Source organism: Lepeophtheirus salmonis, chromosome 7, assembly GCF_016086655.4.
Source record: "Lepeophtheirus salmonis chromosome 7, UVic_Lsal_1.4, whole genome shotgun sequence".
Classification (NCBI taxonomy): Eukaryota; Metazoa; Arthropoda; class Copepoda; order Siphonostomatoida; family Caligidae; genus Lepeophtheirus; species Lepeophtheirus salmonis.
Window position 1 is genome coordinate 16,408,126 of NC_052137.2, and position 27,551 is coordinate 16,435,676.

General features: G+C 32.2%; 5 protein-coding genes across 8 annotated transcripts; 1 reads left to right on the forward strand and 4 right to left on the reverse strand.

The window, feature by feature from the left end:
• Nucleotides 1-1,004: 1,004 nt before the first annotated feature.
• On the reverse strand, nt 1,005-3,426 carry LOC121121604 (RUS family member 1). The gene is made up of 3 exons (XM_040716567.2): nt 3,011-3,426; nt 1,914-2,123; nt 1,005-1,840 (listed from the first exon to the last, which is right to left on the reverse strand). The coding sequence occupies exons 1-3, from the start codon at nt 3,279-3,281 to the stop codon at nt 1,098-1,100; spliced, it is 1,224 nt and encodes a 407-aa protein (XP_040572501.1). The 5' UTR covers nt 3,282-3,426; the 3' UTR covers nt 1,005-1,097.
• A 5,772-nt stretch (nt 3,427-9,198) lies between these two features.
• LOC121121662 (protocadherin-like wing polarity protein stan) lies at nt 9,199-17,801 on the reverse strand. Its single transcript, XM_071889987.1, is given in 3 exon segments — nt 9,199-11,665; nt 11,667-12,536; nt 12,538-17,801. Coding segments are annotated over 3 exon segments (7,707 nt in total). The 5' UTR covers nt 17,308-17,801; the 3' UTR covers nt 9,199-9,598.
• A 229-nt stretch (nt 17,802-18,030) lies between these two features.
• Nucleotides 18,031-20,305, reverse strand: LOC121121230 (uncharacterized). 4 transcript variants are annotated; one of them, XM_040716112.2, is made up of 4 exons: nt 20,287-20,305; nt 20,097-20,235; nt 19,617-19,774; nt 18,031-19,335 (listed from the first exon to the last, which is right to left on the reverse strand). In XM_040716112.2, the coding sequence occupies exons 2-4, from the start codon at nt 20,170-20,172 to the stop codon at nt 18,463-18,465; spliced, it is 1,107 nt and encodes a 368-aa protein (XP_040572046.1). In that variant the 5' UTR covers nt 20,173-20,235; nt 20,287-20,305; the 3' UTR covers nt 18,031-18,462. The 4 variants fall into 4 exon arrangements, with proteins under 4 accessions (XP_040572046.1, XP_040572047.1, XP_040572048.1 ...); XM_040716113.2 differs by lacking the exon at nt 20,287-20,305 and having other exon boundaries at nt 20,097-20,254; XM_040716114.2 differs by lacking the exon at nt 20,287-20,305 and having other exon boundaries at nt 19,617-20,003; nt 20,097-20,212.
• Nucleotides 20,306-23,997: 3,692 nt separating this feature from the next.
• LOC121121226 (serine hydroxymethyltransferase, mitochondrial) lies at nt 23,998-26,377 on the forward strand. Its single transcript, XM_040716109.2, has 2 exons — nt 23,998-24,866; nt 24,939-26,377. The coding sequence occupies exons 1-2, from the start codon at nt 24,637-24,639 to the stop codon at nt 26,164-26,166; spliced, it is 1,458 nt and encodes a 485-aa protein (XP_040572043.1). The 5' UTR covers nt 23,998-24,636; the 3' UTR covers nt 26,167-26,377.
• Nucleotides 26,378-26,585: 208 nt separating this feature from the next.
• Nucleotides 26,586-27,488, reverse strand: LOC121121231 (peroxiredoxin). The gene is made up of 3 exons (XM_040716117.2): nt 27,198-27,488; nt 26,927-27,118; nt 26,586-26,868 (listed from the first exon to the last, which is right to left on the reverse strand). The coding sequence occupies exons 1-3, from the start codon at nt 27,486-27,488 to the stop codon at nt 26,674-26,676; spliced, it is 678 nt and encodes a 225-aa protein (XP_040572051.1). The 3' UTR covers nt 26,586-26,673.
• Nucleotides 27,489-27,551: the final 63 nt, after the last annotated feature.

Below are 27,551 nucleotides of genomic sequence, written 5' to 3' on the forward strand. Positions count from 1 at the left end.
ATATTTGTATTCTCATTATAATAGTTATCCTCTTATCTACAAAATGGAAATAAGATTGTATAACGATTTAATACCACATTTTCAATACATTTTAAAAATAAAACAAGACAATTTAGCGATAAGTTTTTTATAGGCAGTGAGGTTTTGTTGGTTCCGTTTTGACATCCAATAGTTTACTATTTTGCTTAACATTAATGAAAAAGGGAATTATATTGACATTGTCTGATTATGATATTTATATTAATTATTATTATTTCTTTAGAGTATGACGTTATTATCGTTACATTGAAATGGTAAACATTACTAGAAATTTGCTTGTACACCTCCATAAAAACAGGATCACTGAAGAAAAACAAAATGGACCAAAAATCATTGGATTTGCATATTTTTTAATAGGTTTTTTTTAATAGCTAAAACATCGAATATTTTCCTATAATATATGCTATGATATTCCTTGTCACTATGAAAAATGAATAAGTAATAGTTGTCTAAATAAGAGTGTTGTTTTTCATCCGTTTTCGGTCAAAAACGGAAATATATCGAGTTCAGAACAAGATACAAAAACAATAAAAGCCTTTTTTAAAATCATGAAAAACTCTTTTACATCAATTTTATTCATCGTACTTTAATTTGGTGATTTCCTTAATGATGAAAAATGTCTCTGAACAATAATAGTCCCGAATAACTATAATCTCAAATATTTCTAAAACCTGACGATTCAGAAAAAAACTGAGATCAGTTTTGGATTTTGTGCTCAAAGATGACTTATATTATTATTTTTATTTCATTGGTAGAAATTTTGAGCCTCTAATTGTTCCCCTTAATAACAAACCTTTTTTCAGCTTTTTTTTTCTTTTGTAACATAGATAATTTGAAACTTATCTCACAACATTTAATTCGAGTCTAAAATTTTTATAAATGGATCATTTTGCACATCTGACACTATTTAACCAGTCAACTATAAGTATTTATTTTCACACAAATCTTCCCACGAGGGGTTGAAGTAAAATTCATAAAATTGTATTATCAAAAACCAACAATAAAGAAATGTCACACAAATAACAATAACTTGAAAGTTTAAATATAGTTGATATAAATTAATCTTTCTTCTCTTTATCAAACTCTATTCTATAAGGATATGTAAAAATCTGGGCTTTATCAAGAGACCACCCTGATGAAGTAGCATCCTCACAAAATTGTTCATATGTAATCCCATTGAACTTTTCATTACAAACAAGAATAAAAACTTCGAAGTAAACACGGATTAAGTCTGGATGATCATTGGATAAAATGACGTCAATTCTCTTGTTTGTACTATCTTGTATGATGATAAACCCATCCTCTTTTATCTTTCCTTGTTTTGATATGATGGTATCGGTATGATTTTGAGCAGAGCTTCCTAGGCAAATGGAATAGCCAAAACAATGTTTATATTCATGAGATGATAACACAGGCTCTTGTCTATTACAGATTTTCGGAGACAAAATAATTTGCCCCTCTAAATAGTGTTTTAATACATTCGAAAGTCTTTCTCTATTAAATGTATCGAAAATCAGGGACTTGACCCCATAAAAATTTGAGATTAAATGCAAGCAAGTTAAAATAATAAATAAAGTTATAACAATCAGAGGATTGTCTGGTATAATAGGCAGAATAGAGAGATTTAGAATGAGTCCGATAAGATTGACCAAAGTTTCTTGAGATCCATCTTTAGCTGCAACGTCAGATATATTATTAGACCGGGCTTGGTGCTGCGTAATGGAAGTCCGAGTTGCTCCACCTGCAACACCAACTAGACTACGGAATACATTCGCAATACAAGCCATAATGGAAAACGTAACTAAAAAAGAAATGATTTTGATATAATGCTTATTATTATCTGAAGCTAAGTTGAAAGCTAAGGAAGTCATTACGGGAAGGCAAATATGATGCAACGATTTCAATAGCCATAGCAGAGTCATTCAGAATATCTGCAATAATCCTCCATTTCTTAGGATCGCTATCTAATTCTTGACCTTTGAAATATACAAAAACGATTTGACCGAGCATACCGGCTCCACTCCGTGATAACCAAGTTAGTGTAGCAGCCAGAGGAGTAGCATTGTCATCACCAACACCCACACCTACAATAAAGTCGCGAAAGAAAAATAAGTGAAATTTGCCAAGTATTTCGCAGAGATGGGGACTCAAGACTTGAGATTAAAGACTCAAGCTACAGGTCTTTAAAATACCTCTAAACTCAATTCGAGTAATTAGCAAAACATTAACGATGAATAATACTTTCGATTTACTATAATTTATAACTAATATGTAATAAGTAATTTTAATAATACACTCAAGAAAAGACAAATAAATACTGTCAAATCCGGATATAATAAAAATACGTTTATAGTCAACGTTTTCTTTGATACCAATTTTTTACTACATAAAATATTTCGCATAGAAGAAACATGAATTAAAAAATCTGTATAGTTAACTTTTTCTTCCCTTATTGGATATCAACTAAGTTCAAAATTCAAAGTAATTCATGAGAATGCAGAATTCCTTTTTATAGGTAAAAATCGTAAGCTGGTGCAAACATTTTTGTTCTATGTGTTTCTTTTTAAATCCATTTCATTTGCTTTTTATCAATACGGACACATATCATGAATGTTCCGAGAAACACTTTCACTGAAAGATAAGCTAAAAATCCTGGATGATCTCTCAAGAAGAAAATCTAATCAAACACAGGTTTCCTCGAAATGGGGAGCTTCAAAATTACTTATTTACATAAGTATCGTAAAATTGTGGCTTTTTATATACTTTGGATATTTAAAAAAATCCAGAAATAATCAACTTTTCATCTGCAAAATAGCAATTTCCTTTAGCCGGATTTGACCGTAATTATAAACTTTAAATGAGTGAGAAAGAAATCTGATGACCCAAACTGGAGCTCGACTAGGAATATAGGAATTTTTCGCTAACCTCTAGTGTTTAGTAATAATAATGTATTATATGACACAATCAATACCTTTAAGAACGGCTCTAGTTGCAAGAGATCCACTCAAGCTCGAACAAAATGCTTGCAATGTATCCCAGGCTTGATATTCCGTATAGTCTGCACTTACCGAATCTGGGTATCCAGTAGGTAAGAATACAGACCGGAAAAATTGATTAAGGCCTTCTCCTCTTCTTCTTAGTGGATGTGAGGATCCATCCTCATAATAATGTCGACTTTCCTTCTTACCTCCACTAAATTCTCGAAATAAAGGTTTTTTATAGTGATGGGAAGTCAATTCCATTCTTTAAAGATGTCGGTTAATATAATATAATTATTATTGTCTATTGAAGTTTGAGTGATGATAATGAGGTGACGCCTGGGTCTCAGCTCAGCATTAGATTCATTTAATTTCATAGTTATACACCAATTTGACAGTTGTCATAAATGACAATAATGACGTCTGATATGACGTCACAAATTCATTCGTCTTCTGATACCAAGATGATTATTATTTATTATACTCTCTTCAATGTCATGGTCTGTTCAAGGGATCTCGGCTCTTAAAACATGATCCCTTGAAAAAGTGCTTCACTCAGTCAGTGGATCTTGTACCCTTTAATGGAAGGATCGTTAATCGTACAAGTACCTCTTTGTGTCAAGATCTGTGATAGTTACTTCTGATCTCGTTAATCATTGTCCTTATACATAAATTCCTCCAGATCTTCTACGGAATCATCGTATACTTCTACATGCAAAAACTAAGGAGTTCCATAAAACGATAGAAAGATCCGGTGAGGAACAGAGAGAGAGTTATCATCCTCCATCCACGGCTGCTTCTTAGAAATTCTTGAAAGTCAACTCTGCTTCGTCTTCTACTTTAAGAAAACTATTTCATTAATAAGAGTTGTTCAGTCCCAATTATGTATTCAGTATTGTATGTATATAATGCAGAAATCACTCAGCGCCATCAGATTTCTATCAATTCCATTTATTGGTTGGGCTTTGTGATACACGGTCTATACGGATAATTATACAACCTGGACACTTCAGTCTCGCACCTGATTTCTTTATTACTACTGAGTCTCTTTGGTCATTGGAAAGCAAGTGCAAGAGGATTCTAGACTCGTAAAGATAATGTGCTTCTCTTTTCTTGATATTTTGGTATACAAAGAATTTTCTATTGAATTACTCAGTGAGGAACAAAGAGTTATCATTTCTCATTCACAACTCCTTCGTTGAAACTCTTGAAAACTGTTCCTTCTAAAGTCGACTTTGTTCGTCTCTTAATCTGAGAAAAATATTTCATTGTTAAGAATCCTTCAGCCTTTTTTCTCAATACTTGTCTACAAAACATTATATTTTGTTTTTATCTGCATAAATAGATTTTGTGAACTGTTGAGTGCTAAGTGATTATGTGATAACAAATTATAAATGACTTCTTAACTTCTGTAGACTTACATTAGAAAACCTTAATATAATTGCAATTTCAAAACTTAGTTAGGATTAATCATGTTCTAAAAAGCTTAATTGTTTATCAACATATTTGAATATTACCTCCATGAAGATTTAGAATCTCCACACTAATAAAGGTTATTAATAAATGTTTCCCATAACAGTTCTTATATTTAATTATTAGTCATTTTAAAAATACTCATTAATGATATAGATACAGACGTTCATAATTAAAAGGTAACTATTCATATTTTATCCTGCTTCTCTTTGATTTATACCTATATATATATATATTATGAAAATGTATTATTATTTTTAAATTTGAATAAAACAGGTTTTTTATTAGAAAAATTATTTTTGTTTTTTACACTTCAACCCAATAGAAAAATAGGAATAAATTGACAAATAGCTTTGTAAAGCATCGTCTTGGATTTGTCGAGGCTAATAAATTTTTTCGAGCTTTGGTAGCTGATAATATCATATTGAAAAGCTGACTAGCATGTAAAATAGTTAAATATAATAAATCTGAAGCCCTTTTAAAACTACCCCTATTAACACTAGCTTGAAAAGTTTCGATGAGATCTCGATCTTCGCAAGAAAAATCAACACCAAAAAAGTTCGTGTATTTGCAATTTTTAAATTTGAAAAGCTTAATGATGGAAGAGGCTCATATCCGTATATATATAGCAATAGATTGGTCTGAGATTGTTCCATAGTAAAATTAGAAAAACTGAAGATAAATATTTGTATTTTATGAATTATTTTGTAAATTATATGATGTTTTGATTTACACATTCATGCTTATTACTTCATTTTCGTTTAATATTCCTAAGTTTCTAGTATAAATTCATTTCTTTATTTATTAAAAATATATACGTAGTATTAACATAATGATATGTTTTCTTAATTAAAACAAATGTATTGAAAAATGTTCATAAATGACTTAATATATCCCTTAAAATGCTTCGATATAACTACATAATACTATTGATACATCTTTCATCTTCTTCTTTTTCTCCTATACCTAATAACTTATTACTAATAAGGTAATAAGGTATGGTATGATAATAAAATATAAGTCCCCCTTTATATATATAGTCTCAGGTAATATCTATTAGTTCTATTAATAGATAGAAACAATGCTCAGTTACTAACCTCATAGGGAGAAGTGTATTTCTTAGGATTAAAATCCAAATATGCAATTTGTGAGTTTGTATTATTATCATTCTCTTGTCAATTCATCAACCAAATGCAGATATTATACGTTAAGTCATGAATCCCTTTTCCAAGTGAAAAATATTTTTCAAATTGCATGCAATTTTTTTGAATAAAATAACTTACTTAAAGGAAATATTTGGATTGGAAGTTTTAAACATTCCATTCAGCATTTTTCTATAATTCCATTACAAAAAGTTAGTAAAAGTAGAATTTGTACTCAAAATTTTCCAGCCAAAAGTTAGGGGTAATATTTTTGATAATATTACTCATAAGTCATAACTCTAGTCATTAGTCACTGGTAATATCTATCAGTCATGGAGAACTCAATGACAGTGCTATCAGTTATTACCAGACTATAACTAGTGTGGTGTCAGTCCTTATTTGTTCAGTCCAGTCCTAGAACTGGTCATATTAGTTCTTGGGTCCGGCCCTTGGAACTGCCAGTACTAGAACTGATTTTAAAAAAGAAAATAAATAAATTTTAGTCACGTCATGACATCCCGAACTTTACAAGTTTCTAGAACTGAACTGGACCAGACCGAGACTGAATTGCAGTTTTCAGTCCTAAATTAGGAACGAAACAACACTAGCTATCAGTTATCACCATTCATATCCGATATTAATTATTATTATTATATATGTATATACTAACAAGTAAAGATTGCTCAATTATTTGCCGGGTCTTTTCAAGTATTAGTTCAGTAACAACAAGCAATAGATCTTGAATAAGAGCAGAGATAATCATATTTTTTGAATTTGGATTTTGCTCATATTGATATTACTTAAGTTATCAGAACTGGAGGTGGATTTAAAATTTTATTTTTTAATCTAAGGTGTTATGTATTGTCTTTTATTTACTTTTAGATAATGACGTAGGGATTTGTTTTAAATAGATAGTAATGTAACTTGTGTTTTACGAGTTGGTATATTAAAATAGTTATATAGTATGTACATCCTTTTAAATGTAATCCCTTATTGAATATATGTTTTAGTGTATGATTTTACCCCCAATCCAAAGGTGTTCTTATTGACTTTACTCCGGTCCGTTGCTTCCGTCTGTTGGTGGTGTTCATAGAACATTACAAGTGGCGACGAAGATGGTGAAACTACTACCAAGGCTCACGCTTGTTCTTATCTTCTTGTATTTACTTTTATGTATTAAAGTACTGCATTTTACATAGTATAAATAGTCGTGTATTTTGTAAATAAATTAGAGTATGGTTTTGTATTATAAATAATACACATGATCTTATAATAAGTGTAGTCTTATTCCTCCACGCCATTTCTTCTTTTCATTTGTCTCTCGGTCATCCTGGATCTCTCCACCTATAAATAAGTTTGTGTCTCTCCCTCGTCAAGACACAACATAAGTTCATATTTAATTATATTGATAGAGATGTTGGCGGTTCCACATAATTAAATTTTATGTGGATTTACTATTTAGTCCGTAAAAATCAGTAGTTTTTATCAATGTAGTTGCATACTAATAAAAGATTTTTCTTTCAACATCAAATTCCTAATGATGGAAGCATTTCTCTTGGATGAACTGAATGGTGTTTTTTTTTTTGGCAGTCAGGAGAGAAAGGCCAGGTACAGAAATGATTTATAAAATATTTTACAACTTGAACTTTCCATCTAAACTAACTTATAGATAAATCGATGATAATTGATAGTTCTAAAAGTTACTCTTATCCCCAGAAAAAGTATTATTACATGGTTCGATATTTTATTGTGGGTTTATTTATTAGTATTTATGTATCTAAAACAGTGATTCTCGACCTTTTAGTACTCGAAATCCCTTTCCTTAAAGTTCGTAACCTACTTATTTTCAGAAATTTCATTTTCTGTAAAAGAAAATTATGTAATTATTTGAATTTAGAGTTGCAAAGGGGTGAAACGTTACCCCAAATTTCTTTTGAAACTTTGCGCTTTCGGAATTTTCAAATGAGTAGGTTACGTTATTTTGAAATGTTCTGTATACATTAGGGTGATACTTATTATTATTTTTTTAAATTTTGTGTTTTGAAGATCTCAGAATGTTTATTTTGGTCAAAAATTAAGAAATTGAAATTTTGAGGTAGTTTAAGTAAATTTGAGGTACCTCAACGAACTTAAAGTTTTTTAAATTTACTCTTTTTCAAAAAAAAAATTTGTTTTTGTTTGAATATTGTTTGAATCTATGTACTACACATTACAGCTGGTTTGGTCAAAATAACAAATGTATGTAAAACTAGGTTTGCAAAATTACTTTCGATGTCTTGTGAGGCCACGGGCAATGAAGGACTAAATAAAATAGGAGTAATTCATTTATGATGTCCGGGAAATAGTACAATTTTTGATATCCCCCTCCCTGTGTTTGTCCAAAACTTGATACCTCCCTGGATTGAACATCTTAAATTTTTAGCCCCCTACCTCCCCCCCATGCCTCCTAAAAACAATTTTACGAAATACATACTGAATATGTACGAGTATAACTATAAAAAATGTAACTTAAATCTATCTAAAATATAAGCAAATATTTGCAAAAAGTACTACATTTCAATACTATTCAATTCTAAAAATTTCTTGATTATTGATATCCAAAAATAAAACGAATTTGTTACCAAACGTACACATAAGTCATAACATACTTAAAACTATTGGTTAGAGATAATAAATGTAGAATTTTTCAAAATATAGTTAATATATTCAATACAGGACATTTTTATCTTGTTCTGATATAATTATATTTATCATAATCAGAGGATATGATGTTTAAGATATTTAAAGTAAAAAAATATAGCCGAGGGCTTCCATATTTTTTTATAACATAACATAAAAGAAGTTAATCAAGAATTGAGTTGCTTAGCTGATTATCTATCCAATAATGTGTTAAGTTAGTTAAGTGGTTTAAAAACTACAATCCCCTATGAAAATAACTTAAATTCGATTTGATCGATCAAATTCATTATAAAAATGACCTTCGTACTCAGAGGTGGATTGAGTTACAGATCCGAAATATCATTTTTAAGATTTCCCATAGTAGGTGATTTGAAATACCAAATTTTATTAAAATCAGACGAAAAAAAAAAAATTGGAGTTTAAATTTTCATGGAATGATTCATACTTAAATGTATATGCTCAAACAAATCCTTTTTTTATATATTCCTTTAATTGTTCAGATGGAGTTGCTCTGATTAAATATATGTAAACTCCATTTGTATTAGGAATTGTCTTTGAAGTCAATTTACATTAAGTAGAATGGCCGAGTATTAAATCTATGCACAGTCCTTCTTCCTCTCCAACCATTTCAGACTTGCTGACGGTGTGGACAGTGGTCCTGAAAGCACCCAAGTGCTTGGAGTGCGCGAATGGAAATATGTTGATCACGTTCATGTCTCATTTTCTCGACTTTTACATAATATTCACTAAACTCAACTACTGAATTAGTAAGTCTTCAGATTTCAATGGACCAACCAATATCAATAAGAGCTGTTAGATGAATACATAGTATTTGGATTAATGCAATTTGTTAAAATCCACAAATGAAAAGGAAGATACAATTTCAAAAACAGTATTAGGTATATTTAAAATAATGGAATAAAAAAACAATAATAACACAGTTGAATAGATAATAATTAATAACATATGATTGTATAATGATAAATATTACAATTAGTACGAGAGGAATCAATGAGAAAACTAACAAATTATTATTTAATATTCCATTACTATTTATAAAGGAGAGATAAATTGTATGTCATGAATCATGATAGGTAAAAGTTGTCGAACAGTGTTTATAGAGATATGCAAGATAGAGTAATTTTAATTAAATAATAATTAATTTAGAAAATATAATAGGAATAAAGAAAATAAATCTAGTCATTGGTACAAAGATTGTATGAACACAGTTAATTGAGAATCATTTTGATATGTTAAGATAAAAAATAAGGCTAAAATGATTATTCGTTAATATTGTTGAGGCGTAGTGGATGGATAATCGTTTACATAGAGAGTTTTTTTATAAATAGAGGAGGGAGCTTTGTCCTCGTCGTCAAGAGGATCATTATCCTCATCAGAGGAATGACTAGATGCCAAATCCAGACTACGTCTCTCTATATCAGAGTCACTCTCACTCAGATTAGAATGAAACATATTTGAGTAAAGTTTATCGTCATCAGTAGAATTAATGGATTCTTTGAACTGATTGGAAGAGCGGGAAGTTGTAGATGCAACAGAGTCTCCCTCCAGATAGTTTTTAGGGTGATGATGATGCCCTAATTGGTGATCATCATAACCGTAAGAATGGTGATAATTGAGAGCCGACTTTGAGAGAGTAGCTGTACGTGAAGCTGATTGGCGATGAGATCTTCTTTTCTTATCTTTGAGATTCATTGTGTCCATTGCTCCAGGTGAGGGGCCATGAACCTGTCTAACTTGATTATGCTGATGCTTTCCATTGAAGCATGAACAATTACGAAGTGGCTTACATACAAGAGGATCACAAAAAACAAATCCTAATAAGAGGTAAATCGAGGTCAATAAAGCACATCCGGAATATACAAAAATAAACATTGGTGTTCGGAAGTTCATAAGAATATATGCAGCAATATGAGTAGCGGATATAAGAGGTAGAAGACCAGCGTTGATGAAAAATACTCGCCGAAGTTTGGAAAAATCTTCTATATCACCACGAATATTAAAAACTGCGTTTAAACTCGCGAAAATAAATCCCACTTGAACCATTGTGCAAATGATTTCGGGGATAAACATACTCCAAGTAGTTAAATTTGCAAAAGATAGCCAACAAAATGATGCACTTCCGTAGTTATTCCCAGAAACGCCAACAGTTAATCCAATGATGACAGCAGGTAAGCCATATCCTGAAGTAGTATAGAAGCTCATTTTTCCATGATTAATATCTCTTAATTCCTTGAGCATACGATAAATATGCACAGAGTCAATGAGCATCCAAATGAAAATGGTAATACTAAAGTAATGAAGTGCCATGGTAACTAATTTACAGAGAATATCATAATCGATCATTGAGGCATTAAATGTCACACAAAGAACAATTAAAATTTGTTGGAAAAGAAATAGAAGCGTTATGTTTCGATGTATGGAAATTGAGTTTTTGTAACTGAAAGAAAATAGGATAATGACGACAATCACTGATATAAGAACCGCCACTAATGATAAACTAAGGAAAATAGCACTCATATATGCATTTTCTAAATAGTCATTCTGTTTCTCCACAAGTTCCTCAACTACTGTAAATATTCCTTCCGAAGAACAGGTACAATTAATCACTACCGAAAGTATGTCACCTTCCGCCTCATGTGGTTTTGAAATGGAGCTCTCGCAATCCAATGAAGTCCAAATCCTATTTTCATTATCTAGATATGCACAATATAGACGATCATGCTGATATAAAAGACTTCCTTCGTAAGAAATCGTTGGAATACTTTCGAGTGAGGATTTACTTTCTTCAACGTTTTCATATAAAATTTGAAGTGTAAAAATATTTGAAAAGTGTCTTATCCGTGTTCCCCATCTAAGATCGTGTATGGATACTTTGTTTCTATTTAGTTCAGGCAAGTCTGTAGTGTTGAATTCAGAATATTGAATGTACTTATCTTCAGACTCAATTCCATTGGGAAGGGACCTCTTGTTTCTTTGATAACTTTCTGTACTTAGGGATAAAGTAGCTTTGACCTTATTCCAAGCGTTAGGACGCTTCATATAATTATTATATTTTGGAATGTAAATGTATTTATCAGCTGTTGAATCAGTATCTAGTCCAAAAATGACATTTCTGGATATGATTTCAAGTGGATTAGTAAAAGTGGTTGCCATATTTTGAGCTATTTTTCTTCCGTATTGTCTCATTAATTCAATTACTTCAAGACGATCATTATATTGCCATGAAGGATTTTTAAAAAGCCACGAAATAACTCTTAATAGATTTGACAAAAAATTACGCTCCTTCATGTGAGCATACTCAAAATTTTCCTTTTCAATTTCTTTCTTAAGAGTTAATTGTATGAGTTTCGAAGTTATTTCGAGATCCTTTTTTATAGAGATCCTCGTTAGACGGAAATGTTTCTACAACCTTATATGCCATGAATATATTTTTCCACGGTTCATTATCAAAATCTGTTGTAGTAAATTTCAATTTCAAAAATTGATCGTGGATACATTGTGATGTATTAGGTTCTTCCCATCCATTTTTACCGCAAACTCTTATAGCAGCACCTTTTGAGTCATCTTTGGGGCATTCTGCAGTTGTGTTTGATCCAATAGGTGTCCTTCTCCAGCTAATTCCATTCCTTATTTCAGCAGGACAATTGCCGTATACTACATGACATCCAGACCTTCCCAATTCTGCAAACTGATGAGAACAAGAATCACATCTTCTTCCGATGATACCTGATTTACAGTTACATTGACCTGTTGAAAGATCACATGCTCGGCTCGTTGATCCTAGCGAATTACACAAACAGGGTTTACAGGAACCTTCTTGATCTCTGTAAAAAAATGTTTTGCAAGAACATTCGCCTGTATTCTTATTGCAGCTTTCTTTAAATCCTTTGACAGGATCACAATTACAGGGTCCACAAACTGGAGATCCCCACCAATGATGCGGGCAAATTTGTTCTTTTTCTTGAGTGCAGTATCGTCCATATTGTTTATTTGGATTTGAACATTCGCATTTATAATCCCCACTGTTCCCAGATATATGCTTACACTTACTTCTGTTTTCACACAAACCAAGTTTGCAAACATCCAAACAGACGTCGGTAGTAATATCCCTTAACTTACAGTTGTTTGAAGACTGGTAATCAAATATACCACTACTACATGGTTCTATACTTTTTTTGAAGAGCAACTGAGAGTTCTTCTCCATCCAAGTTACCAACTCGCACATTTCTTATACAACCTTCGAAATTTTTAGTAATAATTTGTGATACAATTTTACCATTGAGATAGTCATGGGAGTTTTTTGTGATTTCACGTTGTCCATAGTCTAAATTCAACCACACTTCAGAGTTCATCCATTTGACTTGAGCATTATGCCATTCGCCATCATCGACTCTTTTCGATTTGATGGTTACATTTGTCTTCATGTAAGAGTAAAACAGGAATCCGTTCAGGACTTTTAGTTCAGAAATTTCCTTTTTGCCAATTTTGACTCTTAATAGGTCCATATTTGATGAAGATGTTTTGAACGAGAGAAGGTTGAACCAGGGGATTTGGATTTGATGAACATCCTTTTTGTAAGTGATTTCAGAATTACGTTTTGAAGTAAATCCATATACTTTAGATACTCTATGGTTACAGTTTTTTCCATCCCAGTCAGAATGGCATTTACACTGATAGCTACCCCAACCTTCGGAACATATCCCACCATTTTTACAAGGATTTGACATGCAAAAGTTTCTTTTTTCAGGACATCCGGAGACACTACCATTATCATGTACATAAGAGTTCATATCCAATTCAAATTGATCAATGGCTACGTTTTTGATACAACCAGAAAATGATCTTGTTTTTATTCGTTTTTCATCTTTACCATCTGGAATACCACCAAGTAACAGGGGTCCCGAAAGATCAAAGCTTTTCCGACAATTACCCAAATAGGAATTACATTCACTATGTTGAAATATTGTACGATTAGCACATTTTAATTTGGAATCAAGGCGGCTTTGATGATTTAAGGAAAGCTTTTTATCACAAAAATCGTAGGATAGAGTAATGTGTTCATTCTCAATTATAAGCTCTACTTGATGGAAATGACCGTCTGAAAAACCTTCTTTAACTCTATTCACTATTAGCTCCTGATTTTTGTCACCCAATGAAAAAGAAAATTTGAGATATGCGTCTTCGTATGATATAGACATAAAATCATGCTCTCCGTTGAGACGACCATTATAGAATAAAAGACCTCTTCTGCTTTGAGAAGCAAATTCTAAAGTCAAATTGAGAGAGTTTCTCGCTTTAATGGAATTAAAGGCGATGTAGGTTCCAGGTGAAAAACTTCTGGATTTAAGCTGGCAAAATTGATCATGATAATAATTTCGAGAACAATTTTGACAGGTAACTCCACCTTTTTGAAGATCTACACATCTAGAAGGTAGCTTACATAAATCCTGGTTATCAGTACAAGAACTAGTCAAAAGCGATAATTCACAATTCTTTCCCACATAATTGGGAGCACAAATACAGGAGTAATCATTTTCTTTTGAAACACATTTGGCTCCATTAAGACAGGGGCTTGAGTAACACATATTGATAGGGACATCACAGGTATAACGAGTTGTCATTCCAGTATATCCTTTTGGGCAAACGCACTTGTAGGTTGTAATAGGCTCTATGGATCTAAACATTATGGAATCATCAGATATATAATCAAATTGTTTTCCAAATCGAGTTACTGTATGACACTCCTCATAATTAAGGCAAGGCTCTTGAACACACAAGTTCTCATCAAAAGGAGTTTGTTCCAAAATAAGTAATTTGGTTGCAAGATCAGATTGCAAAAATATTCGTTGTTTAATAAGGGATGGAGATAAATAGATTTCTTCATGTACACCAGCTACAGAAATACTGAAAGTCACGTTTAGAATATTATCAACATCCGATTTAATACTGAAAACATGAATTTGTTGAGTAGTACAGGGGACAATCACAGAGAGTGTTTCCAATAAGTAAGTGTAATAAGGAGTTAAAAATTTCAACTTTGAGATATTTTTGAGTCGAAGTGTAACTGAGTTCTCTAACATTTCAATTGAAACATAATTCACTTTGAGAAATAAATTTGCACGAACTTCATTGCGTCCATCACTCACCAAAACACCAATTTTGGCTCGTATAGGAACATTTGAATAGAAAGAGGGAGATAGCTTAATGTCGCCACTGGATTCATTTAATCTAACAATATTTGCACTGTTTCCATAGGTAAACTTATAGGATAATTGACTTGTTGGATCTTTGTCAGTAGCAGGAACTTTACCGATGACTCCAGAGAAAAATTCATTGGGATGATTGAATATGATTTTAAAGTCTTTTAAATCAGGTAAATTATCATTTTGATCCGTAATGAGTATGACAATGGATATCTCAGATTGTAAAGGACTCGATTCCGCTCGAAGAAGTAGTTTATAGCTTGTTTTATCTGTTTCATAATCAAACTCCTTTTGGCTAAGAATAACAACACTATCATCCAATGCATTTTCTTCCATACTAAAGTACTTCTTATCTGGAGAGTGTAAAAGATGGTACACAACATCAGAATTATCTCCAATATCAGGATCAATAGCCTTTACAATACCAACACGGCTTCCAATTGGCATATTTTCAGAGAGAGTGAAATATAACGTATCGTTTTTGAATTTTGGAGGGTTATCATTAACATCCAAAACTGTAACAATGATTGAAGAAGTACTTGACATTTCGGGTATGCCTGCATCGAAGGCTTCTACAATCAATTCAAACACTTCCTTAGTTTCTCTATCAAGCTTCTTTTTTGTTCTTAAAACACCAGAATATGGATCAATTGAAAAGGCTGAAGGATCATCTCCTGCGTAAACATCATTTAAAGGAAAACGATATTGAATTTTCGCATTATCCCCAAAATCCTTGTCGATGGCTACAACATCTAAAATACTCATACCAATAGCAGCATCTTCATAAATACTACCCCGATATTCAGAACTTGAGAATTGGGGAGCATTATCATTTATATCTAGAACGGATATTTCGATTTCAGTTCGATCAGAGAGAGGATCAGGGATTCCATGATCCTCGACTAAAACAGACAAAATATAAGTAGCAACTCTTTCTCTATCCAAATGTCGTTTGACAATGAGTGCACCGGACTCAGACTCCACATCAAAAGTATCTGAATACTCTTCTAAAGTGTATGAAACCTTTGCATTTTCTCCAAAATCTTGATCTGTGGCGAGTAGCATCAGAACCGTTGAGCCAACAGGCGTATCTTCAAATACATCTGCCATATAAGGAGTATTTTCAAACAAAGGAGCATGATTATTTGAATCTGTGACGTTAATTGTTACAACTGAAGAACCAAATCGTCCACCAGAGTCAATGGCATTTATATTTAAGTAAAAGTATTTTTCAAATTTAAAATCCAATGGTTGTGCCACAGTAATAATACCACGACCTTGTTGAGTTGAAATACTGAATCTATTTCTTGTGTTGCCTCCAACAACTTCGTATCTTAATTGTGAATCAGCATCATTGTCAATAGCTGATAGTGTGATGATTTCTGTACCTAATTTTGCTGATTCGCTAACACGAACTTCATATTTTTGTTGAGAAAACCGGGGATCATTGTCGTTTCTGTCTAAAACATTGATATTAACCGTTGCTGTTGACGATAAACGTGGTAGTCCATTGTCCTCTGCACGTGCAAATATTCTATATGAGTGGGATGTTTCTCTATCCAGAGAATTAGTTGTGGTTATCCAACCTGTTTCTCTATCAATAACAAAAGGAGGATATTTATTTTGATAATTGGAGGTTACATTAGCCAGAGAATAAGATATTCTAGAATTAATTGATAGATCAGGATCGAAAGCTGTCAACTGCATAACCGAATAACCCTTGGGAACATTTTCTGCCACACTTTGATAGTAATCGTTGGATGGAAATTTTGGAGGATTGTCGTTTACATCTAATAACTTTATAAGAACTTGAGTAGTATTTGACTTCGGCGGATTTCCTAAATCCTGGGCTCTAACAATGAGTTTGTAATGATCTTCAGACTCACGATCTAAATTCTTCTGAACACGAATGTTTCCATTTTCTGCATTAGCACTAAATATATTGTCATTATTACCTCCAATGATCGTGTACTTGATGGCCGCATTGTCTCTATCATCGGCATCATATGCAGTTATGTTTCCAATAATGGGATTACGCCTCCAATCCCAATCTTCTTTGAGATCAATGTAATAAATTTTCTTTTCAAACTGAGGGTGATTATCATTTTCGTCGACGACGGATATTAATAGATCCACTTCTGCACTTCTTCGAGAGCCAGGAGGAGAGCCATTGTCTTTGGCTAAAACAGTGAGTTTATGTTGAACGGCATGTTCACGGTCCAAAGGACGGCGTGTTGAAACAATCCCTTTATCAAGATCAATACGAAAATCTTCTGATTCTAAGAAATAGGATACCCGACCATTATCCCCTGCGTCTGCATCATTTGCCCTCACTGTAAGAACAGAGGAACCCACTTTGATCGATTCCTTCACAGAAGCATTATAGAAGGTTTGTTCAAATATAGGTCCATTATCATTGACATCCTCCACATTAATTTGGACCATTGTACTTGTTGTGAAGGAGGGTACTGAGGCTGTAGCACGTATTTTAAAATAATGAACACTCATGAATTCGCGGTCAATTTCAGCAATAGTTGAGAGTGAGCCAGTTTCTTTATTTAATTTGAAGAAATTGGAGGAGCGAGAGTCGATGTGTGCAGTCATGGAATAGGTTATGTTTGTGGATTTCAGGGCAACAGAGAAGAAATCTTGAGTCTTTTCATTTCCTTCTTGGACGGAGGTTACATAGAGAGGATATGCATAGTCGTCAAGAGAATGTGCGAATTTATCCCTCATGAGAATCAAGAGGAAAATGGGATATATTCCATACATTTTGATCCTCTTGCGTAGCAATAATAATGTATTTACTAATTTGTGGTCATGAAACAAAGAAACAAGTTGCTCTACACTGTCAAGGAAGGAGGGAACTGAGCAGTGTGAGTGAGAGAAGAGCCCTTGAAATGCTTCAAATCTTGGAACAATTAATATATGCTCTTATTAGTATCGATCTGTTCTTCCTTTCTCTCATCTTATAATAGTACATTTCCCATGAGTCAACACCACCGCTACAAATAATGAACTTGGAGCTCTGAAGTTCACCACCCACTTTTTCAATCAGGATTTTTCACTCACCCTTTCCTTTATTCCACTGCAAATGATGAACTTATAATAATCAATTAGGTAGTAATATTAATATTCGTTCATATAACCCAATTATATAAACTCCACTACACACCAACACTTTGTTCCTTATAGAGTGCACAACCATTGGTTGTTGGTTGGTTTTTTTCCTTTTATTTTTGTACCAAACAAAAAAAAAAAAAAAAGAGGACGCAGGAAAGAAAACTTTCTTTGTGGTAGCCTCCTGATCCCAGGTATAAAATTTAAAAATCCAAGGTGACTGACCCCGTTCAACACTTGACTATATTATTATAAGAATTCCTTCATTTCATCTCAGAAATGAACCATGATGCATCTTAGGGCTTGACTTGTAACTGTGTTATTTATATGATAATAGTACTTTTCCAACAATATGAATGATCCCTTAAATACAAATTTAAAAAAAAACAATGTTTTTTATTCAATTGTAATAAGACAACGAATACAATTTATATATTATATGTATATAATTTGTACAAAAATATAACCGGGTGTATAAAATTATAAAACTTTTTCTTTTTGAAACATAATTAATTACTACTTTAAAATTAATGTTATAAATTGAATGACTATTTATAATATGTATTGGTAATTAGCTTTACAGTCCAATGTAGGAAATATGAGAGGGTAAAAGAAATGCAAAATAATTACATTAAAAGAGATTGTTAGTACATCATAAATGAGTGAATTAAATAATAGGAAATGGCAGTTGATTGATGATATGTAATAAGTGAATAAAGAAATACTTTTTTTTTTTTGAAATAAATGTTAATCATGTCTTGTTAATTGAAATATTATTTGATTTTTCGTTGGAATAATAATAATTATTCAATCAAAAAAAACAATCCATATCTTTGTTATAATATCCGCTAACAAGTTTACTTTATCCTGTTTGAGACTTTGAAGTGTGATTGGCCTGAACATGGAGTTAGATCCAGTAGTTGTTGTAGTTGTCGTACCGTTATTTTTTCTATGGATGTTATTAATCTTTATTTTTCCATGGACCAGTAGATAGCCACTTCCAGACTCATTATCCATGTCATTGAATGAAGAGTCTTTATGTGGTATTTCTTTAAGTGGCTCAACTATTTCATGTGTAATGGGTGCAGAAGTTGGAAGAGGGGATTGAAATGGAAGAATATCCTCGACTTCAGGGGAAGATGTGGCTGCAAGAAGCATGTCTCTTTCCATTGAGGAAAAACCTCTGAGATTAGAAAAGGAATGACAGAGGGAAGCAAATTGATTCCTTAATTCATTTTCCAAAACTCGATTTTCATAGATTTTGACTGGAAGGTTTTTAAAGCTGTCTTCCTCAGTCTCTGTTTTCATGGTATTCACAGAGAGCTCCCGTAAATAGTCAACTTGATCCTTGAGAACATTGGTTTCCTCTGCCAGCCGGAGAAACTGGCTCTCTCCCTGTTTCATCTCTTCTAAAACGGATTCAAGATGGATAAGTCTACTCTCATAAAGTTGTTCTTGAGTATGAAGTTCTAGTTTGGTGGTTGCATCATAGCGACACTTGAGGAGATGCAACTCTTCTTTTACCATTGATGATTCTTCACGGATCTGACCAAGCAAAGACTTAAGAGGATACAGATCGTGAAGCTTATCATGAATAGAATGTATGGCCTCGGAGTTGGAGATGCACAAAGAGTCCAATCGTTGAATTTCGTCGTTCAATTTGAATAAATCCCTTTTCGTCTGAAAAAAATTAAAGGAAATGAGCTTCATTTGGATTCATTGATATTCAGTAAATAAGAATTCAGTTTCGTTCCATCATCGGATCATTTTTTTGGAATGTATGATTGGAATTATGACTAAAAAACTCATTCATTGAAATTGAAGCTTCATTCAAAGCTTGATAATCAAAGAAAATACCCCCCCCTCCCTTTTGCTCTATGACGTAACAAATTCAATCTTTTTAACAGTTTTATAAATCAAATCACGTGATAAATATACACTTTACAACAACAAAGATTTACTTCTAATAATTTGGATTCGCATTGGCCCTTGGACTCTCTTGCCGTGAAGAGAAGATTCTGAAGATCTTCATTCTCATTCACTACACTATTACGCTCCTCTTCTGTCCTTTTAAGTTTGATCTCCAAGTAATGTATCTTTTGCTCCAGACTCTCCATTTCTATTTGTTGTTGTCAAACAATGAAGAAGAAAAAGAGAAAGAATGTGCAGGCTGCTTTATTCAAACTTCGAACCGGGCTCAAGGCCTCCATTGTTATTAATAATACTATTTTTTTATTTTAGTAGTAGTATTTTATATTTAAAAACATTTGACTTGAGTTTAATTCACTGATCAAAGTATAAAAGTGCATATTTTATATTATAAAGATTATTAAGTTGATGTTGTAATTCTAAGGGAAAAGGTTAATTGAATAGGTTTAATAAGAAAAAACAAAAATCTTTAAAGAAATAATATTTAGTATTGCGGAAATGTAAGGACTTACGGAACTTATATTGCTCATTGTCTGACATGTCATAACTAAAAGTTGGGATCTTGTTCGAGAGCATTGATATATCCATACGTTAGTGTCTCTTCTCCTTAGTAAACTCTCAATGGTATTCCCATTCTTGCATTAAACTTACCTTGAGAATAATAAAAATATTAGTGTACACATGTAATAACAGGTTCTCTACTTTTTTTTCTGCCTTGCAATTGTGTACAATATATGAATGATACGCTATTGATACCGCACAGAGATCGTATTTATGCCCATATTTTGAAATTTTGTTTGCTCATGATCTATCACGACGGATTCTAGGTGTGTGGTAGTACATTGTTTATTGTTGATGAGTTGATTCGGATGGTAGTCCTAACATTCAAATAATTTGAGCGGGAAGAGTGAAAGTAGGTTAGATCTGCGAAAATTACTTAAGTAGTAATTAATAGAACTTGTTTTATTCAAAGAGTTTTCAAGGTAGATACATGAGACCAGAGAAGCAAGCAAGGCAAAAAAAGGACAAGAGATATGTAATATATATGTAGATCTCTATTGTGAAATATTGGTGCAACTAAAGTACTAATATAATATTATAGTTTATTGAAAGGATGGTTTTTTAATGGATGTTTGTACATTTCTAATAGACATGCGGAGGCGCCTCCAGGGTGTGGGCTCCCCCAAATTAAGGAATTTTTGCTTCTTACCAACATTTTTTTTTTTGAAAGTATTTCTCAATCTTTGAATGAAATTGCGATTTAAAACGAGTTTTTACTCTTTTATTAATATGTTTTATTTTTGTCATCCTACTAAACGATTTGAATGATCCTTTCGATAACCAAATAATATTTCTTGATTCTATTATTAAATACCTTAAATATAATGATTGTATTAGATATATATATATTACATTTTATGATGTTAAATTTTATTAAATAACTAAGTATGATAATACATAATAGGATTTATATTAATAAAAGAGGATCAGTCATCCATATTATAAATCGAAGAAATTCGATCTCAACAACCTCTTTAGGGGTCTACTCTGATTAAAATAGTAAACATTAAGTCTATTGTATTAATGTCATATTTTATTAAAAGTGTAGCTATACATTTTGATGTAATAAAATAATAATAAGACTTAGGATTTTTGAATGATATTTTTGGGCAAAATGAGCAAAAAATTAGCGCTAAAATTTTGAAAAATAAGTACCAACGTATCAAAATTGTGCAATTTATATTTAAAGAAAAATACAGTTTTATAAGGATAATTTAAAGTAATAAGTGTTTATTATTTTACATTTACCATAATTTATTGATAAATTTTGGTAAAGTATGTCACCAAATCAAGATTTTAGAAAGATTTTCTTCTGTTTATAGTTGCATTCAATCAGTATTGGTAGTTTTAAATATACCTAAAGACCATTCAGCGTACACTCTAGTTGTTCGAGCAAATTTGAAGTTGGTGAGATTATCACCACCTCGATTATAAGTCCAACTTTTTACATAAACGTAAGATCAGGATTTCTGGAACAAAGTAAGTTATTTTACTCTGAAGTATTTCCCTTTTTTTATAGAAATTGTTTTGATCTTTTATTCGGCTTCAGATAGTAGGTATATTTAGAAAATCATAATTAGGGATTCCTTCTGTTTTAAGTTTTTAAATAGTTTCTGGAAAAAAGTTTGAATCTTCAAGAGCTTACTCGCAATTTTCAATGACTAGTTCATTTTTTTGATTCAATTCATATGCAATTTTCTTTATTTCTTCAAAATAGTTTGTATAGTACATGCCAGCCTTCACCCATAACCTCTAGATTAAAGTTAAATTGTACAAAATTAAATTAGATTTAGGGAAAATTTGGTGCCAAAGTATTTCTCCTTTATTGCAAGATTTAAGGGGGGATTATTCAATAGCATTTTTTGGCCAAATTCCCCCTTCCTCTCATTGGCTGTTGTAAGAATCTGGCTCCCTCACAAATCTGATCATGTAATCATCACCCTGATTGCATCATATAGATAGTTTTCCCAGAAAATAAGATAAGGTTTTTTTCTAGTATTTTCCCTCCTAATGAAGGAGGGTTTTTGCAAATGGATTTTCCCCTCCAAAAATATTATCAGACTCGAAGCTGTTGTGTTATCTAATTAAAATCAAATTTTTCTCTATTTAATTCACACCATTCATTTTTTGAGTGATTCAGCGATCTTAAGTCTAATAATAAACAATGGGATGAAATTTGCAGCACCGGTTACATCTGTCTCCTATGTATTGAACGCTACAATATCTCAAATGTATCCTAACAGAGTGATACTTGAATTTTGATGTAATTATATCAACGGAGAGCTCAATAATCAATACTTCAAATTATATTAATTAAAGGATAAACAATGAAAAACTTACTGCATTATTTCAAAAATATTTATCCTTAAAATACACTACTTTTACTCTTCAAATACAGTTTTTATCGAATATCTAAAATAAAAGTTGACAAAAATTATGAATTTTATTTCACAATAATCTACGTTGTATTATACAATTGTCATGTTAATTTTTTGAGATGTAGCCTTTTTGATATTCGATAAAAAATGGATCACTATAACCGTCACGCGTTGCAACTGTTCTTTCTCTTTTTTCATATATATATAATTTGTGTACAAGTTACGATGTCTGTACAAGGTGTAACTTGTATAAGCAAGTAGCAATTTCTTTGTCTCAAAATGCATTATCGAATAACCGCATTGGTCATTCTAGTTACCAACTTTTCATTGATGCCATAAATTCATTTTGATCTATTAAAATTAGTAGGTTATTATTTATTTATAAGTAACGTAACTTTGGGCATTTGAACTTTAACATATTATGCCACAGAATACTTATCAATATTAAAATATTCCAAATTATCCTCTTTCCATGTACACTAAATCCTTCCTCTAATTTTTTTGGTTTCTACTTGTACAATATGCCTATACAATTAAAAACTTGACAAAATAGGCATTTGTACTCCAAATATATATATTTTACTTTGACAAAATATATTGTGTATTACTAAAATGATTATATTATTAATAAAATTTGTGTCCTAATCATGTTCGTCCAAAATGAAAACCGTTTAAAAAGATGAAATATCTTTATTGGGAGTAGGTATTTGGTGGATTTTATTCATTGAATTTAGATTTTATAGATCATAATATGTACAACAAATAATACAATATACATAAAACATTTAGGATAAGGATCGCGCAATATCAAATAGAGGACAAATGGTAGTATTACTGCTCATAAATATAATATATATTATTTTAAAATTATATATTATTGCTGTCGTAAACTTGTTGAAGGAATATTACAACTCCTACACTATCATTTGTCTAATTACCATATTATTATAAATAGACGTATATGTTTAAAAAATGTTGTAAATACGCCCCAACAGTTTATTATTTTTTTCATAATTATTTATAATAATTATTTGTATTTTTTATCCTTCCAGTAAAGTTATAATGCGAGGGAACATTATGACAAAATATATTATGGGTACGATCAGTTGCCTCGTTAGTCTCTTTGTGGAGGGGCTCAAGCTCTATATGTAATGAATCAATTTATATAAGTCATAGTATTACAGTGATGATAATTTTGGGGCTGAGCCTCCTCCCCCAAATGATGAAAGCAAGCAACAGGTATGCGCCTGGGTACGAGTATGTTTGAGGATACATAAAACTTTAGACAGATTCAGCACAAATATGAGAATCAGATCAAATACAAAAACCACGTAACCAATGCTTCTACTATATCAAACAAAATTGTATGTGAATAATCAATTTTATGCTGGATATAACGCTGAAACAATAGCTAATAAAGTTATAATTAACTTTGTAGAAATAAACAGCATTATTTTTGTATTTGGGCTAAAAATAGATTTTATGTCTTTCAAACAAAGAACCAGAGTAACAGTACAATCATAAATGTGAAATTCGATATGTTGTTCCATGTAGTTCTTAATTAACATACAACGTAGCATAACAATTATGTTGTGTATCAACATAGTATTATAATAGTCCATATATAGACTATAGAGTATTTAGGACTTTGTACTCTTGTCATGTGAACTTTTAATCATTTTTACTTAAGGTAGTAGACAGTATACTATATAACTTGATTTTGTAGAATGATCCAACAATGTTTTAAGTGTAAACGAAGAAAGCTGTGCAATATAAAAACATCAATTCGAGATTGTTGAATGATTTGATTTAAATTGCATAATAATATGTAGGAATAAATATAGAAGAAGAAGTCATGTCCTTGCTTTGTTGATAAAAATATATTGTTTACTTCTCTATAACATGTTACTTCAGAAGCCTCAACACCAAGAGGTGAATACTGGTTGTTCAGGTTTGAAATGAAGCTAAACCAAAAAAACAACTCTTGTTCATAAAATATGTTTATCACAAAATACGTTCCATGTTCTCTTTTTTAAAGAAGAAAATAGCAAGTATCATAGAAAGGAAATTATTTAGTAGTATCTCGTGACATTTATTAAGGAGAGGACAAAATATGTTGAGTTCAAATTATTCATCAAGACGTTGTTTTGGAATCTTTAAAAAAATAACACGTACTCTGTGGACGGGCAAAGAACCTCTTTCTGAGACGGATCCCCTATTATGGAACCTAATTTGCGATGAAAAAAAAAGACAAGAAGTGGGGATTGAGTTAATTGCTTCCGAGAACTTTGCTTCTCGAGGTGTTTTGGAGGCTCTCGGATCTTGTCTAAATAATAAATATAGGTAATTTTTGAAATAATATTGAGTATTGTTAAGGGAGTAAGATAATTATATATTTGCGGTTTTTTTTTATAGCGAGGGATATCCGGATCAACGTTACTATGGGGGAACGGAGGTTGTTGACAAGATCGAAAGACTATGTCAAGAAAGAGCGCTTCAAGCTTACAAGCTAGACCCTTCTAAATGGGGTGTAAATGTTCAGCCTTATTCAGGTTCACCTGCAGTATTTGCTACATACACAGCTCTTCTCAAGCCTCACGACAGAATCATGGGTTTAGATTTACCTCATGGTGGTCATTTAACACATGGGTTTATGACGGATAAGAAACGAGTATCTGCAACATCTGTTTATTTTGAATCCATGCCCTATACACTTAATGAAGACACAGAGCTTATAGACTATGACAATTTAGAAAAATTGGCAACTCAATTCCGACCAAAAATGATTATTGCAGGCTACTCAGCATACTCTCGATCCTTGGACTATGCTCGATTTCGTGATATATGCAACAAAGTTGGTGCTTATTTATTTGCAGATATGGCTCACATCTCTGGAGTGATCGCTGGAGGTCAGATTAATGGTCCATTTGATCACGCAGATGTTGTATCTACGACAACACATAAGACTTTGAGAGGGCCTCGCTCGGGCTTGATATATTTCAGACGTGGAGTGAAAGAAAATAATCCCAAGACTGGAGAAAATATTATGTATGATTATGAAGATAAGATTAACCAAGCTGTTTTTCCAGCTTTACAAGGCGGACCTCACAACCATGCAATTGCTGCCGTTGCTGCAGCTTTCAAACAAGCTATGGATCCGGAATTCATCGAGTATCAGAAACAAACAGTGAGTAATGCTCGTGCTTTAGCAGATGCTCTGATGAAGAAGGGGTATAAGATTGTCAGTGGCGGAACTGATAATCATTTATTGCTTGTAAACCTCAAGAGCTCCAAAGGAATCGATGGTGCTAGAGTTGAATCCGTTACAAACAAAGTGAATATTACTCTCAATAAAAACAGCGTTCCAAAAGATAAAAGTGCCCTTATTCCTGGTGGAATACGTTTGGGATCACCTGCCATGACCTCACGTGGTTTTAAGGAATCAGAATTTGCTCAAGTGGCAGACTTCTTGGATGAGGCTGTACAAATTGCTATTGATGTAAAATCCAAAACGAAAAAACTCAAGGACTTCAAAGGATTTCTGGAAGATGACGTGAAAACTGCTGAACTATTAAAAGATCTGAAGAAAAGAGTAAATGACTTTTCTTCTAGTTATTCAATGCCAGGTTTCAACGATCACTAATACATATAATATAAACTATGAATTTGTCTTCCTCCGTCCCTACAAACTGCATTTTGTTACATTTTGAATACATAAATAGATTGTCACAGTCCCTAATGAGTTTTTACATTGTCATAAATAATGGTTTCCATCTTCTTCTTTACTTATAAAATGTGCCACATATGTAATATAATTTTTTTAATACTACGAAACAAACATTTATAAAACTCTATTTTAGTTGTTCTTAATTGTGATGAATCATGACTCAAGTATGCATTGAAATCATATTCAATTTCTAAAGTTTTGTATAATTTGTAGAAAGTTACAATTTACTTTCTATAATCGAAAAAGAATATGTCGATCTACGTATAACATTTATTTAAGTAACCCAAGCATGTACCAATGCATTTGAAACGTAGATATTAGTTAACTAAATCAAATAAAATAGTAATTTTAATGACTAAATTGTTTCATATTAAGAAATGTGATAACAGTTTGAATGGTAAAAAGTGAAGGATCTGACAGGTTTTATTCGTTTACTTTCTCAAAATAGTCCTTGGAGCCATTAGGACTTGGCTTGATGGTTGGAGAGTCAGGAGTCCATCCTGCAGGACAAACTTCACCATGTTTCTCCACGAATTGGAATGCTTTAACAAGTCTTAAGGTTTCATCCACGGATCTACCCACAGGGAGATCATTCACAGTCATTTGCCGAATGACACCCTATGAATGATTATATTAGAGACAGTAAGTTAAGAGATTAGAAATTAATAATGGATACTTGGGGATCAATGATGAAAAGTCCACGAAGTGCAATGCCCGCTTGTTCAATGAGCACACCGTAGTCTGAAGCAATTTTCTTATTGAAATCTGCAAGAAGAGGATATTTGAGTTCACCAAGTCCTCCTTGCTTCCTGGGCATGTTGATCCATGCTAAATGAGAAAAATGAGAGTCCGTGGAGACTCCAACAACCTATATCGGAATAAAAAGCGATGAATGAGTAGTCCCAGGGAGAAGTATTTACTAAATAGCAATGCAGCTCAATACAAACCTCGCAGTTGATGTCCTTAAATTCCTGAATTCTGTCAGAAAAGGCAATTATCTCAGTTGGACAGACAAATGTAAAATCTAGAGGATAAAAGTAGAGAACGAGGTACTTTCCCTTAAAATCCTCTAATTTGATCTCCTTGAAACTTTTATCCACCACAGCTTGTCCAGCAAATGAAGGAGCAGGACATTGAACTCGAGCTCCAGAGAGCCTATGACTACTTAACTGCATCCATCTTTCGGATGAGCGTAAAATGTTTGCAGATCTGAGTAGTGAACGTCCGAGAGAGGCCATTTTTGCAAGTAGTATTGTCAAGTAGTCTGTTTTTAATTCAATAGACAATAAGTAATAACTTTA

Bases quoted from the DNA above. Each gene is read 5' to 3' on its own strand.
- LOC121121604 (XM_040716567.2), bottom strand. From the start codon at position 3,281: ATGGAATTGACTTCCCATCACTATAAAAAACCTTTATTTCGAGAATTT. The intron at 2,124-3,010 runs GTATTGATTGTG...ACTTTATTGTAG, and splicing joins AACTAGAGCCGTTCTTAAAG to GTGTGGGTGTTGGTGATGAC. The intron at 1,841-1,913 runs GTAATGACTTCC...TTTCTTTTTTAG, and splicing joins TGCATCATATTTGCCTTCCC to TTACGTTTTCCATTATGGCT.
- LOC121121230 (XM_040716112.2), bottom strand. From the start codon at position 20,172: ATGGATATATCAATGCTCTCGAACAAGATCCCAACTTTTAGTTATGAC. The intron at 19,775-20,096 runs GTAAGTCCTTAC...AACAACAAATAG, and splicing joins CAATGAGCAATATAAGTTCC to AAATGGAGAGTCTGGAGCAA. The intron at 19,336-19,616 runs GTAAATCTTTGT...AATTTTTTTCAG, and splicing joins GCGAATCCAAATTATTAGAA to ACGAAAAGGGATTTATTCAA.
- LOC121121226 (XM_040716109.2), top strand. From the start codon at position 24,637: ATGTTGAGTTCAAATTATTCATCAAGACGTTGTTTTGGAATCTTTAAA. The intron at 24,867-24,938 runs GTAATTTTTGAA...TTTTTTTTATAG, and splicing joins TGTCTAAATAATAAATATAG to CGAGGGATATCCGGATCAAC.
- LOC121121231 (XM_040716117.2), bottom strand. From the start codon at position 27,488: ATGGCCTCTCTCGGACGTTCACTACTCAGATCTGCAAACATTTTACGC. The intron at 27,119-27,197 runs GTTTGTATTGAG...ATTCCGATATAG, and splicing joins TTAAGGACATCAACTGCGAG to GTTGTTGGAGTCTCCACGGA. The intron at 26,869-26,926 runs GTATCCATTATT...AATCATTCATAG, and splicing joins TTTTCATCATTGATCCCCAA to GGTGTCATTCGGCAAATGAC.